Source organism: Podarcis raffonei, chromosome 5, assembly GCF_027172205.1.
Source record: "Podarcis raffonei isolate rPodRaf1 chromosome 5, rPodRaf1.pri, whole genome shotgun sequence".
In the NCBI taxonomy this organism is placed as follows: Eukaryota; Metazoa; Chordata; class Lepidosauria; order Squamata; family Lacertidae; genus Podarcis; species Podarcis raffonei.
In genome coordinates this window covers 82,457,966-82,473,359 of record NC_070606.1, presented here as the reverse complement: position 1 = coordinate 82,473,359, position 15,394 = coordinate 82,457,966, and the positions used below count along the sequence as shown (strand labels likewise).

Genomic DNA, 15,394 nt, shown 5'->3' with positions numbered 1-15,394 from the left:
GATGTTGAACAGGGTTGCTTGTTTAGAAATCGGAGAATCTCCACTGCCACCTGAAGAAAAGTGAAAAAGTGGTGAGAGTATGTTCAGGCACCTGGTTCAGGCATTCATTTCCAGACTTGCTAATTTAGCAGGCAGGACAAGCAGACGACCACATGCTCCCCCTCCTTTTCTTTCTCTGGACTTAACTCCTGGTTTAATTAAACCACAGTTACCCATTACATCCAAAATGGGGAGCTGTGTTTTAATGTCAGTTTACTAACCAGGACCTTACATTATAGTTTGAAGTTTAAGGTCCTGGTTAGTAAACTGAAATTAAACCACAATTCCCTTTTCGGGGGCAGAACAACTAACTGTGATTCTATTAAACTATAGTCTCACAGTTACATATCTTGTAAGGGTGTTTGGTCTAAACAACACAGCCACAGGATTCAGGATTTAATTCAGTACTGTCTGAGAAAAATGTCACTTTTGAAACCAACTCTATGCTACCTCCATACCTCTAGAAAGGTTGTGTAAATCATTCTCAGTAAAAGCTAATGGGAAATTGAACTAGTTAGCTTTAAAATAGTAAGACCAAATCATGTTATATAGCCCATATGACATAATATTTCTTTGTTTTACGCGTAATGATATCACTATCTGCCAGTGGTCATTTGAAGCACTTTCCTTGCAGGCATTAATTTGACACAGTTTGGCTGCAGGATTGTCCTCTCTTAACAGTGGCCAAAGTATGACTTCTGACACTTTGTGTTGGAGAAGTAGGTAAGCATTTTCTATTGACAAATGTACATTTTGAAAATGTGTGAGATTGGATTATAAACCAGCCAGCCCACTATCTATATTAGATTAGCCCAGGTCATTAGTGAGATTTATCTACTTAGTCAAATCTTTTATCAGGTCAGGGTTTGACTTTGATAAGCCATAATCAGAGATTGTGTTACTGATGCTGTCTATTTGAAGATAACAAAAGTTATCTGTATCTTTGGGATCATATGACATCAGTATGCTGTTAATTCTTCAGTTAACATATCTTTAACAAGGTGCTTGGAAACTTAGAATCATAAATCATAGAATTGTAGTTGGAAATGATCCCAAGGGTCATTTAGTCCAACCTCCTGCAATGCAGGAATCTCAACTAGATAATTCATGACTGATGGCTTTCCAGCCTCTGCTTAAAAACCCCCAAGGAAGGAGAGTCCACAACTTCTTGTGGAAGTCTGTTCCACTGTCAAACAGCTCTTACTGTCAGAAAGTTCTTTCTGATGTTCAGTTGGAATCTCTGTTCTTGTAACTTGAATCCATTGGTTCATGCCCCACCCTGCAGAGCAGGAGGAAATAAGCATGCTCCATCCTCAGCATGACAGCCTTTCAGATATTTGAAGATTTCTATCATATCTCCTCTCAGTCTCCTCATTTCCAGGCTAAACAAACCCAGCTTCCTCAACCATTCCTCATAAGGCTTGGTTTCCAGACCATCATCTTGGTTGCCCTCATCTACACACGTTCCTGCTTGTCAATATCCTTCTTAAATTGTGGCAACCAGAACTGGACACAGTACTCCAGGTGTGATCTGGCCAAGGTAGAATAGAGAGGTGCTTTGTCTTCCCTTGATCTGGACACTAAACTTCTGTTGATGCAGTCTAGAATAGCATTAGCTTTTTTTTGCTGCTGCATGACATTGTTGACTCACGTTAAAGCTGTGGTCTGTCAAGACCTCTAAATCCTTTTCACATGTAGTACTGGTGAGCCAGGTGTTCTGCATCTTATGGTTGTGCAACTGGTTCTTCCTAAGTGCTGAACCTTACATTTCTCCGTATTGAAATTCATTCTGTTAGTTTGGGCCTAATTCTCCAATCTGTTAAGGTAATCCTGAATCTTGATTCTGTCTTCTGTGGCATTAGCTACCCCTCCTAGTTTTGGTGTCATCTGCAGACTGGATGAGCATTTCCTTAATTCCGTCATCCAAATTGTTTATAACACATTGAACAGCAGTGGACCCTGGACAGAACCCTACAGCACCCCACTTGTCACTTTTTTCCAGGATGGCGAGAAACAGTGAGCACTGTTTTAGTGCAAATGTTGAAGAGTGCTCACTTGCCTAAGAGCTTGTCCTTACTTTCCTACGTCGCTTATCTGGTGGAGATAAACCACAAGCCTGGATCAAGGTGTAGTGGTAAACCAATCCATGGCTTAGCATCTGGTAGTGTGGGAACAGTGGCTGAAATCTATGCTTTGATAACCCACAGGTAAGCTAGTTACAAGTAGGTAGCCGTGTTGGTCTGCCGTAGTCAAAACAAAATTTAAAAAATCCTTCTAGTAGCACCTTAGAGACCAAGTAAGTTTTTTATTGATATGAGCTTTCGTGTGCATGCACACTTCTTCAGCTAGTTTGAATTAGCATTATGAGCGAATACAGAGCCTGTGAACTTGCTAATTAGTTGTGAATTAGCGAGTTAAGCCTATAAAAGCATAGGGCTCATTTCTTGGTTATGTCAGACAATTCTGGAAGATTGAGATTCTAAACTGACAACTGGTTGCATATGTGAATTTCTATATTTTTAGATAGAGGGCACAAGTGCTTCTTTCCCCCTAATCAGGAGCTTTTGCTTTTAGGCACAACCCAGACAAAGTTAGCTATTTTAAAATCTCAGAGCAATAATTCATAGTTATTAGCACATACCTACTACTGAAATCAATGGGGCCTAGCCCAGTTTAACTTGGGGTGGCTTGAGCCTGCATGGTTAGGTTGCCGATATTCTGTTGACTTTCCCCCCTCTTAAAATCACATTATTTTGAAAAGTATGCCTGACTGGTAAGGTTTTAACTTTTAATTTCTCTCTTAAAAAAAATATCCACCGTTTATGGAAGAGAAATCCAAAGTTTCTTAGCGCGGGTGGGGATAAGAAAGAAACAGGGGCAAAAATACACAGAATATGTTCTAAGGCGCAGCCCGCTCCAGCAGCCGTTAACGGCTGACCTGAGGGAACTGTTGTACCGCGTTCATAAAATTCTCCTCCCTCGTCCAGCCGTTTACTTTTGAACTGATCCTTCCGAAGCGGTTGATTGGCTCGAGACGACCGGCTTGTCCAGGCGCGTGCGCAGCAGCGAGCTGCCGTGGCTGCTTCCCTTTCCTCCTTTCCGGCGATTCTGATTGGAGGAGAAGGGGAAGAAGGGTTTAGCAGCCCCCGGCTGGGATCCATTCAGGGGAAGCTGAGAGGAATTTGCGGGGAGCGAGGGATCTGCTGCCGCAGGTGGAGGTGAGCCTGTAATGCTGGATACGTGTATTATTTTGAAGAAGAATAAAAATGGAGGGGGGGGTAGGCTTTTATGGGCGTACTAGGTCGTTGCCATCGTGACTGCCCCGTCTCCGAAGTGTTTTGGGAGAAATTAAGGGAGTGGCGGAGCGAGCCTTGAAAAGTGCTCCTGTTTCTGTAGGTAAAAAGAAGAGCAACAGTAAAGATAACTCCTTTTGGGAGGGGGAAAACAGCGTGACCACCAAGAACTTCGTGGCATTTTCGTTAGTACCACTCTGCTCTGGCATTTGGATGCATATCGGAACAATACAGCTGTCCTAAGACCCAGAAAACTCAAAGGCAAGTATCGTTTGTAGTCAACTTCTTGCTATACTGATTTATCCCTTAAGTTGTAAATGCCCCTTCTGGTGACTGTTCTTGGGTCACGATCCTCCAGCTATTTGTATCTAAACAATACCATTACTCAAGAATGGGGCTACTTGGCAAATATATGACCGGAGGGGTCCAGATCTAAATCATATACAGCTTGCCCTTATTTAAACTTAAATTTAAATCCCTTTATATTAGTGATTAAGAATATAAAATGTTAGTGGTTCACAGTGACTTGCATTAATAAATATTGAGAAACTCTCAGACTTTGTTTGCAAACTTGCGTTTAAAAAGAAACAAGTACCAGGGAACTGATCTTTCCTTTCCATCTTAAGCTCAGTTCAGATTCGATTTTGTATTTCTTCCATAAAGTATTTCACTTCTGTTCACCTACCTACTTTCCTACATTTGAACTTGTGGATGCTTGACACATGCCAGAATAATAAAAGCTTGAGTTAAATAAGCTTGCCTGTCTTTCATTGACTTAAACCATTTTAAGCAGATACAGTGGTACCTCGGGTAACATACACTTCAGGTTACATACACTTCAGGTTATAGACTCTGCTTACCCAGAAATAGTACCTCGGGTTAAGAACTTTGCTTCAGGATGAGAACAGAAATCATGCTCCAGCGGCGTGGCGGCAGCGGGAGGCCCCATTAGCTAAAGTGGTGCTTCCGATTAAGAACAGTTTCAGGTTAAGAACGGACCTCCGGAACGAATTAAGTACTTAACCCGAGGTACCACTGTATCTCATAATAATAATAACAACAATTTATTATTTATACCCCGCCCATCTGGCTGGGTTTCCCCAGCCACTCTGGGCGGCTTCCAATAAAACACTAAAATACAATAACCTATTAAACATTAAAAGCTTCCCTAAAGAGGGCTGCCTTCAGATGTCTTCTAAAAGTTTGGTAGTTATTTTATAGAATCATAAGAGTTGGAAGGGACCCCGAGGATCATTTATTCCATTCCCCTGCAATTCAAGAATATCCAGCTGTCTCTTACAGGCATTAAACCTGCAACCTTGGTACTGTCAGCCCCATGCAACCAGCTGAACTTTTCAGCTTTATTGTGTTTGGCTTATAGTCACATTTCTTGGTAAACTGGCATCATTTCCTAGATGGGTATCTGATAAGGGAACTATAATTTTTATACTTTTAAATTCAAATGACCATAGTAACAATTAACTAGGTGTTTTTTTACACCTCTATGGCAATTCCTATGTGTTTCCAGGTGGGTTTCACAGGAGAATTCTCAGAAGCCTAGGAAGGGCCTTCTGTGAAATATAGGCACAATATTAGATTTTTTTAGAAACATAAAACGGGACAAAGAAAAATCTGCTAGAAAAAAGATTGGCTCCAATCCCAGTGTCAGTATAATAAGAACATTGGAAACTACCTTATACCATGCTAGAGCATTAGTCCATTGGTAAAGGTAAAGGACCCCTGGACAACCAGTCGAATTCGACTATGGGGCGCGGTGCTCATCTGCGCTTTCAGGTCGAGGGAGCCAGCATTTGTCCGCAGCTTTCTGGGTCATGTGGGCGGCATGACTAAACCGCTTCTGGCACAATGGGACACCATGACGAGTACCAGAACGCACAGAAACACCGTTTACCTTCCTGCAGCAGCAGTACCTATTTATCTACTTGTGCCAGTATACTTTTGAACTGCTAGTTTGGCATGAGCTGGGATAAAGCAACGGGAGTTCACCCCATCGCACGCGTTCAAACTGTGATCAGAAAGCCCAAGAGGGTAAGTGGTTTAGTATTGTCTACACTGACTGGCAGTACCTTGTCAGGATTTCAAACCAGGCTTTTGCTGTTTAAACCTGGGACCTTTTGCTTGGAAGAAATGTGCTCCACCACTGAGCCACGCCCCTTTCCTAATTTATGAAGAAATTGTACTATAGTCATTGGAAGACTACTTACGTATTATTTTGTGTGATGTGCAACAAAATATCCATGCAATACATAGCATTTTCTTTTTAAAACAAGTTTCACTGATGCTGGAGTTATAGGTCATTGTGAAAGAAGTTCTTTGTTTTATTTGCTGAGAAACATCAGTGATGAGGCAATAAAATTTTGTAAGCAGGAGTGCATTTTTCCTTTCATATAATTACTAGTCATCAGAGTGGTAGAGAACTAAGGAATGGAGGTAAAGGTTTCCCTGCTGAGAACAAACTTTTTTTGCCTTATTCATAGACAGGTTCAGCCCATTGTGAATAAATTATAATTATAGGATTTCTGCATCACTACTTCAGCTCAGAAAATATGCCTTACTGCTTGTTATCACCCCTGAATGTCCAGCTTGGAAAACATAATCGCCAAATTCTTCACTTTTTATTCCAGATAAATAGAGAACTGTTATTTCTAGAATATACCAATCCCAGGGCTGACAAATACGACTTCACTATATCTTCTCGGTGAGTATTGAAAATTGTACTTTGCTATTTGTTTGTTTTATTTATTATATTTTTCTGTAGTATCTAATGGAATTTTCTCCAAATACTCTGGGTTTTGTTTACATTTTTAAGGTACATTACTACTGTTTCCTTAGCCATACAACCAGTGTAGATTGATTAAAATTGAGTCATATCAAGTCAGTTACTTAAATCAGAAAAAAATGCAAATTTAAAGCATTGATTTCAGTTGTGTCCTGCTGATACTACATCATATATTTCCTAAACAATAGCTGTGTTCACATGAATGACAAACCAAATTTTATGACCCGTGGCTTATTGTGAATGAGCAGCATGTTGGTACGCTCTGCCTGATTACTCCTGTTTTGCTCTTCCCCTTGCATATGTGGGATATGCAATGCAGGGACTCTAGTTTGTGGCTCCCCAACATTTGCAAACCTTAAGCCAAATTGTTGGGGAGATGTAAATCATAGAACTGTAGAGTTGGAAAAGACATAGAGGGTCATCTAGTCCAACCCTCTGCAATGCAGGAATCTTAACTAAAGCACCCATGACAGATGGCCAAAATCTACAGTTGTCCCTCTTTGAAGCATAGTGTGACACTTCTTACGTTCTTTGGTGGACAAAGGCAACTGTGTGTAAGAGAGCACAGTCATGAAAAGAACAACGGAAATAGCCTTTCTGGGGTGCTTTTCCACTGATGCTTAGTGGTCATGACAAGACACAAGGCAGAATTTACCTAACCAGCCCCACTGGTGGAAGTCCTGTGCAAGTACTTCCACTTGTACCATGGAGCTCTACCCAGCTCTCTTCCCCCACTGCATGTCCCCTGAAATTTGCCTCCAGGAGGAGGTTTGGGAGAACCTTCAGAACAGTGCTCAGGTGGAAGTGGGGTGTTTGTGCATACAGAACAATTGGAAGAGTGCCTGCCGGATTCAGAAAATCCATGGTTGTATTCAACTAATGTTTACTCTTTTGACGTCCGTTGACTCATCCATGGAACTTCACGTACATAGTTCCAGAGTGTTCTAAGGTCTGTGAAAGAAACAATATGCTTGACTGCATATAGATGCTGGTGAAGCATCATATTAAACAGAAGTCAAAAAGCTTTTTGTGACTATTTAAAGTCATTTTCTGACTATTGAAACTGAGGACGCAACCAATGTGTTCACCCGTATGGTAATTGCTCACCAATGGAATGGTTCAATGGATTCAAACTGAAGGAATACTATTGTTATAGCTGTGCGTTAGCAGCTGAAAGAAATGTACTGGGAGGAGACGTAACAAGCAGCAACTCTTTGTTCAGAGCTACAATGGGGCAATCAGAATTTGTGGGGAGCACATAGGAATGCAGAAGAGGATCCAGGACTTATATCCTACTGCCCAGTATGTTCATAGCTGTACCCTTCAAGTGAACTTGGTGATAAAACCAACAGCTTTACAAATCAAATAAATGATTTTCAGACCTTTTTTTGGTTTCCTGGCATCCTTTGCCAGCAGCACAAAAAGGAATGCAGTTTCGGAGGGTGTTGCAAGAAGAAGAATCCCCAGATTATATTGGACATGCTGGAACTTTAACTTCTTAACAATGAATGTAGTATTTGGGAAGAGACTGGCACTAATTTAATATATTTGGAAGAAACATTTTGATAACAGCACAATCAGGTAGGTGCAAGTTCCTGTACCTTTTGTACCTGTTTTTTCCCCCAGAATTATGACTCATGTGGATATCTACTTCAGTTAACTCCAGAGAACAGCTTGACTTTGTCAGATTTTATGAGCATCATCACGTCAAGTCAAAAGATTCCATTAAAAGCTTGTTCTCTGAGTTAATTCTGGCAATCTCAGCTTCCCAGAAGCAAAACAAAGGAGAATCTGGATCAAGACACCTTGGACATCATTGCACAAGCAAAATAATATCTGTATTTATTGATCATTTGGTGTAACACCTGTACAAGGGTGTTGTTTCTAGTACATAACTTGAGTTTCCTGCAACAGGCACTTAATGAAGCTATTGAAGCCTGGACCATTACTGTGGGATGAAGGCTGGCCTTTCTATCTTGTGCAAGAGGCAAGAATTCTGCAGTCACAAAACTGTGTTTACATTCCTGCACAAGCTTTCAGAGAGCAAGCTGGAAACAACATTGCAGCAAATTATCCCATTGCCAAGATTCCTGATCACCGCTCAGATGACAATGGTAAATGTGCAATGGAGTTTCTCAGCAGTGAGGATTAAGCATTTCCTCTGGAACACCAGGAAAGAAGACAGACTCAATGCTTTGTGGATTAAGTAAGTTCCAGACTTCAATCACAGGACAACTAGACTATTTGCAAGTCCAAAAGACTCTTTGGAGAAGGGGTGTGGCCATGGAAAAGAGAATGGCTGCTTAACTCTGGAACTCCGTTCCTTGCCTGAAGGAAACACAGTTAAGAGAAGGTAATTTATCAACCTGCTGTTCTCTGGATGGAGCAGAGGTCAAAGGAATGTTCACAAATCACGACTGACCAAAAATAGGTGATCTTGCTCTATTTTTTTTTAAACCTTGTGATAAAAAACAAACTTCAAGCTTGCAGGATCCTGAAGCTGACACTTAAAATGGCACTGCCTTTGAAGGATTCCCCCTTTCTAAACAATCAATGACAATGAACATGTCATTTTCAATACTGATTTTTCCTGGCAAGGTACATTTCAAAGGCTTTGCCAACATTTAGCACTAAGCCATGTTTGGTGGTAACCATAGTTGTTGTTCTTACATTTATTCACATACTGCCTTTCCCCCAGACTGGGACTGAAGGCAGTTTACAGATAAAATAGAAAAAGCTAAAACATAGTTAATCATAGTTGAAGCTGAAGTGTTGTGCAATCATGTAAACTTTGTCTTACTTCATGACAGAATAGATTCCTGCAGCCATTTGTGCAGCTCCAGCCTCCCATCCCAAAGACCTTTGCAGCACCTTTAGACTGGCAGTGCCTCGAGGACCTTGTCATCAGTGTTACTGGCCCGCTTGTTATTACTATTGCTTTTGTATCCCACCTTTTTCTCAAAGGAGCTCAAGGTGGTGTACATAGTTCTCCACTTCCTCTTTGAATCCCCGCAGCCACCCTGCGAGGTAGGTCAGGCTGAGAGGCAGCAACTGGCCCAAGATCACTCAGTGAGCTTCATGGCCAAGCGAGGATTTGAGCCCTGGTCTCCTAGGCCCTAGTCCAACACTACCCCCGGGGGGGGGGCACAAGCTGCAGCCTCTCCAGATGAATGTTGGACTACACCTCCCATCATCCCTCATCACTATGCTGGCTGGGACTGATGGGAGTTGTAGTCCAGAAACATTTGGCGGGCCAGAGTTTGTGCACCCCTGCTCTAACCATTACACAACACTGGCTGACTGACTGGATGGGTGAGCTGTGGGAAATGTTGTCTGCTTTGTCTTGCCAGTCCTACTTCCTCTCCCTTTGCCCATTGAAGGAGACACAATCCTATTTTAAAGTGAACGGTGATTTTTATTGGGTTAATTAACTTTATCTGATGCATTTAAGTTTCACATAAATTCTCTTTGAGCAGAAAAGAAACATTTGGCTACCTTATGACATTCGTTTTATTTTTTTCTTTAAGCACTCCTTCCCAAAAAAACAGTTCTATATAGCTTTTTGAAGAAGTCATCTCCAAAGTGTGTGCTGTCCCTGCTGGTATGCTACAAGGAATAGATACCTCCCTTGACTCTGAATGATTTACTGCTTTGTTTCCTATTATTCAGTCTGCTGCATTGAGTACACTTGGACCAGTCCATCACTCTTGATTCAGAAAGACAGCAGAACTACTTGCACTTGAAGGAGGGTGCTGTTGCATCTCTTGAGTCACTGCTCTAGGTTTCCCTCCTTCCAAATTGGTGGCATATACTGGTCAGTAGCTCCTGCAGAGATACAAGAGGTGGGCTCCTCTAAGAGTGAGCAATCTTTATCCTAACATTCTCTAAAAGGAAGGCTTATTTCGGTCTGGGTGAACTACGTCTTCAGTTTTAATACAGATCAGGTGTAGGAAAGTTATTTAAAACATATTGTTTCCTTTAAAGCTTGCAGCTTATCACCTTTTTATTATCCGTCCCTTCTAATCAGTTTAGTTGGGCATACAGCATCTCATCTTCATTTTATCCTTATAATTGAGCTAGGTAGGTTAGGCTGAGAATTGGTGACCAGCACAAGGCCACCCACTCAGCTTCATGGCTGAGTAGGGATTTGAACATGAGTAGGCAGCCCTAGTCTGACAAGAAAAGTCCTGCAATGAACAAGTGCATTTATGGCTTAATGTTGCTGATGACATAAATGAACCTCAAAACACTTTAGTTTACCTGTGATAATACATCCATTGCTTAAGAGGAAATGTTTTCTAAGTGTCTTTTTGCATAGCTAATGTATACTTTTATTTAAGAACAGAAATGTACTTGAATAAAAAATATATAGAAAACCTATGACATTAGCCCCATATAAACTGTATGTATGAGTGGTGATTGGAGAAGGAACTAGCAAACCACTCCAGTATTTTGCCAACAAAACTCAATGAACATAAATAAGGAGAAGCTTTGAGAAGAAAATGAGTTTCCAAGGCACGGTCTGGCTCATGGGGTCACAGAGAGTTGAACACGACTAAGATGACTAAACGAGTGGTGGCATAATTTAGATATATACTTTATAAGTCATAAGCAGCATTGATTTCTCTGATCATATGGTCCATGTATGATGGTTTGACAGAAACCCCTTTCTTGCTTCATTAGAGGGTTGTGCTAGTTATAGCTTGGCAACACATCATTTTATAGAGTAAGTGGGAATCCGTAATATATAACTGATTAGTTTTTGGCCCATTCCACATTTTTTAAAAAAGAAAAAACAATTTCTATATTAATTTCTTAAACTATGTTGAAAAACATGCAATAAATACTATAGCTTAATTAAACCAACTTAGAATGACTTGATTCTATTAGACTTTACATATATATATAACTTTAAAAACGTTTCCCTCTTTATTTTTAGGAAATGCATCATTTTGAAGAGGAACTAACTTGTTCCATTTGCTACAGTATATTTGATGACCCTCGTGTACTGCCATGTTCACATACTTTTTGTAGAAACTGTTTGGAAAGTGTTCTTCAGTTATCAGGCAACTTTTCCATATGGAGACCCTTAAGACTTCCACTGAAGTGTCCCAACTGTAGAAGCATTGTTGAAATTCCACCGACTGGCACAGAATCTTTGCCTGTCAACTTTGTATTAAAGGCTATAATTGAAAAGTATCAGCAAGAGGACCATCCAGATGTCGCTACGTGTAGTGAACATTATAGACAACCTCTAAATGTTTACTGTCTTCAAGACAAAAAACTAGTATGTGGCCATTGTCTTACAATAGGAAAACACCATGGTCATCCCATAGACGACCTTCAAAGTGCCTACATGAAAGAAAAGGAAACTCCTGGCAAACTTCTTGAACAGCTGACAGATAAACACTGGAGTGAAGTGTGTTTACTTATTGAAAACCTGGAAGAACATAAAGCTCAATGTGAGAGCATTGTCCAGGAGGATAAAAAAACTGTGTTGCAATATTTCAAGAGACTCAGTGATTTACTTGATCATAAAAAACAAGCTTTGCTTGCAGCTTTGGAAGAAGTGAACATGCAAATTGAGACAGAATATGAACCTCTAATTGAAAATATGAAAGGCATACGGGAAGAACAACTTGAATTGATGTCACTGAATACAGCCATTCAGGAGGAGGAATCTCCCCTCTTATTTCTGGAGAAGGTTGATGATATTCGCCAGCGTGTTAAATCTTTGAAGGAAAAGCCGTTACCAAATATAAAACCTGTAGAAATCTACCCGCGAATAGGGCAGGTGCTGAAAGATGTGTGGTCCAAAAGTGAAATTAGTCAGGTCAACAAGATTGTCATTCCCAAAATAAAGCTAATTTCAAAAGAAAAAATATGTAGCCATGGCTGTGAAAAGGAGAAGAAACCACGTAAAGAATTCTTCAGGTCCTTAAAGCATCTGGCAGTTATACTCACTTTCTTAGTTGTGGCTACTATTATCTTTAGCCAACATCCCTTTCCATTTGTAAAGGAAGTAGCATTCCCCTTTGTTACGGAGTCCTTGGAAACATTCTATCAAGATTTTAGTAAGAGGTTTCAGATGGTGGTGGGAACCCTGTGGTATACCTCTAATTTTCTACTTGAATGCCTATACAGAATATTTCCTAGTTCCATGTGAATATTTCAAATAGCAACCTGTGCTATATTAAGGACCTCATGGATTATTTTAATTTTTAAAAACAGATTCTTATAGCCTGTTGTTAAACTTAGAATGGTAGCCATTAAGATCAGATGATTGAGCCTATTGGCCGATTTACCAGCAACAATTTATAGTAAGGGGATGGAAATTTTATTAAAATGAAACCAATACATGGGAATTTCTGGTCTCAGAATATGTTCACAAACTGATATAAGTAAAGATTAAAGTGTAAATAAAGTGTTAAAAAAGAAGTAAAGATTAAACGGTCCTGTAAAGGCAGTTTGGGAGCTATAGTAGACTTTCCCTTGAATTAGCATCCTCTGCTATCACATCTTTGTGACCTTCAATCCTTGTTTGTCTTTACTTACACTTTTACATATTTTATAAACGCTATTTCCAAAGTATTATTTAGTGCAAAAAGAGCTGGAATGAATGTCATAGAATTTTAGTGACACATTAATCTTAAATATCCTATAACCTTCCACTAATTTTCTTAGTTGCCCCATCAGTGTTTAATGTTTTAAGTACCAAAGATTTCAAAATGCATTTTTTCCTGGAAAACAAAGTTAATCGTTAACTACTATGAAAAATAACTGCCAATAATTCCCAAAGCAACAAAACAGCATGTCTGGGAACATTAGGTGTTTGCTTTACAGCTGTTGTAGGAAATCACAAAACCCTACAAACCAGAACTGTACCTGTATATGTAGTTTGGTGATTATGTTAGGGATATACGCAGAAGGCAATAGTATGCCGTAATTGAAACTAGTTTTTCTGCTGGCATAAGACTTGGTGGATTCAATGTTTCTGTATGTTCACTGTATATTTTTGTATAAATGAATTACACGTTTTATCAAATTAGAGATGTAGACTTACACTTTTCAACAGACTACGTTGCTTATCTCATAATACACCACAATTCATAATACTTCTACTCAGAAATAGGTCTCTTAACTTTTTATGAAGCTTACTTCAGAGTGGGGTAAGGATCTATTAGAAATCTCACAGGATTTCTACCTTTATGGCTCAACAGAGGTTTGAACTTGAGTCAGTTCTAAGAAGGGCGCTGGAATATTTCTCTTATAAATACCTTAGAAGTGCCTCCTGGAGAGATTCAAGAGTAGACATAACCCCTACAGGCGACAGCCCCATCTAAGTTCCAAGATGTCATGTCACTCTAAATGTGTAAGTTACAGGAAATGAATGTTCCTTTGGACAAGTGCATCACTGTTCTGGTGAATATGTGTGTCCTGCACTCATCATCTGAAATTTTCAGCACAGACCTGGATGTGGATTGTATGTTTAAATAGGCACTGCTGCATTTGGTAATAAGCTATTCCATATCTATGGGGTGTTAGGCAAGGGGTAGTACTTCTGGTGGGGGACGTCATGCTCCTGGGGTAGTTTGCCCACTCATGGGCACTATCTGCACTATCCCTGCATGCAAAGACAGCCTGCAGTGGATTGAGCGGATGAGACCAATAGTGGGTCCAACGGTCAAGAAGGGTTTTTTTGGGGGGTTGCATGTTGCTGTAGAGGGAGAATTGAGGGGCAAATGTGGCTCCTCAACCTGGGAAGGCAGCCCACCTGGGAGAAGGAAAACTACTAAACCCCTGCCTTGCAGAATACTGTATTGGCCTGAATATAAGCCTCACTTCCCCCCCAAATTTCAACCATGAAAAGTTAAAGTGTGGCTTAAATTCACAACCTTACAAAAACTGGCTTTTATGATAGAATTATATTCAGGTACTGTCTCCCACACACACACCTTGAATTTTAAAGGTGCAGCTTATATTTGGGTGCAGCTTATATTCAGGCCAATACGGTATCTGTGGGAGAAGGTGGCGCCTTGTACATCTCTTTCTGGCAACTCCTGCATCCACGTTGGTGTCAAATGTATTGCTCTACTTTCCTTTGGACCACATCACAAGAGCCAGATGGGAACTGAAAACTAAACTACTTAGTAGTTTAGTACATCATTTGCCAATCTTACCACTTACCATGTTTAGGACTTGGATGGTGGGCAGCTACACACTGATATCTTGCCTAGTGGAGCAGTCCCTATGGGATTTATATTTTGGTTGTTCACCCACCACAGCCTTATGTAACTTGCACCTGTAATTTATTTCCTAAGAATTGTGGGGCTTTTTATTACGTATTCAGCTTCATGCTTTTAAAATGTAAAAAAAAGAAAGAAAATGTATTGAAGTTATTTTTCCAGTTTTTCGGATTGCAGAATTTGTATTTTTCCATGTACTAATATCTTAATCTTCATTACAGCGAACAACTTTTGCTGACAATTGTCACATCTCTATCACAAACCTACTTCTGAAGGTATTTTAAATAAAACTTGAAAAACTTAACTTTGCTGCCCTTGTGTACCATTCACATTATTGGGGTTTAAGGATTAAATTTTCCAGAAAGGAGGATTCAGTCTTTTCAAAATCAGTTGTGCACATATAATGTAGTCAGGAAACATTCCACTTGGGAGACAGAGAGGCCTGTAAATTTCAGGTTCCCATAGACCAATGATCATATCCTTATCATTGGGTTGCAAAGGGTATACTTAGAGTAAAATGAACAAGTAGGAATCTATAAATGTTCTTGCCACTAGACATATATTGGTTACTTTGGGAATAAATCTCATTGAAATCAGTAGCGCTTAATTGTGCCATATGGGCCTGTACCTCAGATCTTTTAAGGTATCTAGTCATCTAGGTCAAAAGAAAAAAAATACATTCAGCAGAGACTTAAATGTAATTAATACATCTCCCAGGAGGTGGAAGGTTGTCAACTTTTCAGTGTCAACCAGGAGAACTGCACCACCTAGCTAGAGTCTTGCACTACATGTGGTTTGCTGCATCTGCCTTCTTTCGAGAGAATCATGTCTGCTTTCTTGAGCCTCACCCATACTGCACAAGACCAGGGAAGAAAACATCAATTGTTCAAAACAAAATATCATTTTATGGGACCTGTGGAGTTCATCCCATTCCCAACCAGAGAGGGAAAGGGTGGTGGTGTTAAGATATCCTCCAGCACCTCAACAATGGATTCTCATTGAGATTGAAGCCTGCA

The 15,394-nt window shown here is 40.1% G+C and overlaps 1 protein-coding gene across 12 annotated transcripts; it reads left to right on the top strand.

The window, feature by feature from the left end:
• Positions 1-664: 664 nt before the first annotated feature.
• On the top strand, positions 665-14,682 carry TRIM59 (tripartite motif containing 59). 12 transcript variants are annotated; one of them, XM_053390416.1, is made up of 5 exons: positions 3,093-3,257; positions 5,978-6,051; positions 8,047-8,485; positions 9,802-9,974; positions 11,072-14,682. In XM_053390416.1, the coding sequence occupies exon 5, from the start codon at positions 11,075-11,077 to the stop codon at positions 12,296-12,298; it is 1,224 nt and encodes a 407-aa protein (XP_053246391.1). In that variant the 5' UTR covers positions 3,093-3,257; positions 5,978-6,051; positions 8,047-8,485; positions 9,802-9,974; positions 11,072-11,074; the 3' UTR covers positions 12,299-14,682. The 12 variants fall into 12 exon arrangements, 11 of the variants coding, with proteins under 11 accessions (XP_053246393.1, XP_053246392.1, XP_053246391.1 ...); XM_053390417.1 differs by lacking the exons at positions 3,093-3,257; positions 8,047-8,485; positions 9,802-9,974 and adding exons at positions 671-762; positions 3,436-3,593; XM_053390415.1 differs by lacking the exon at positions 8,047-8,485.
• Positions 14,683-15,394: the final 712 nt, after the last annotated feature.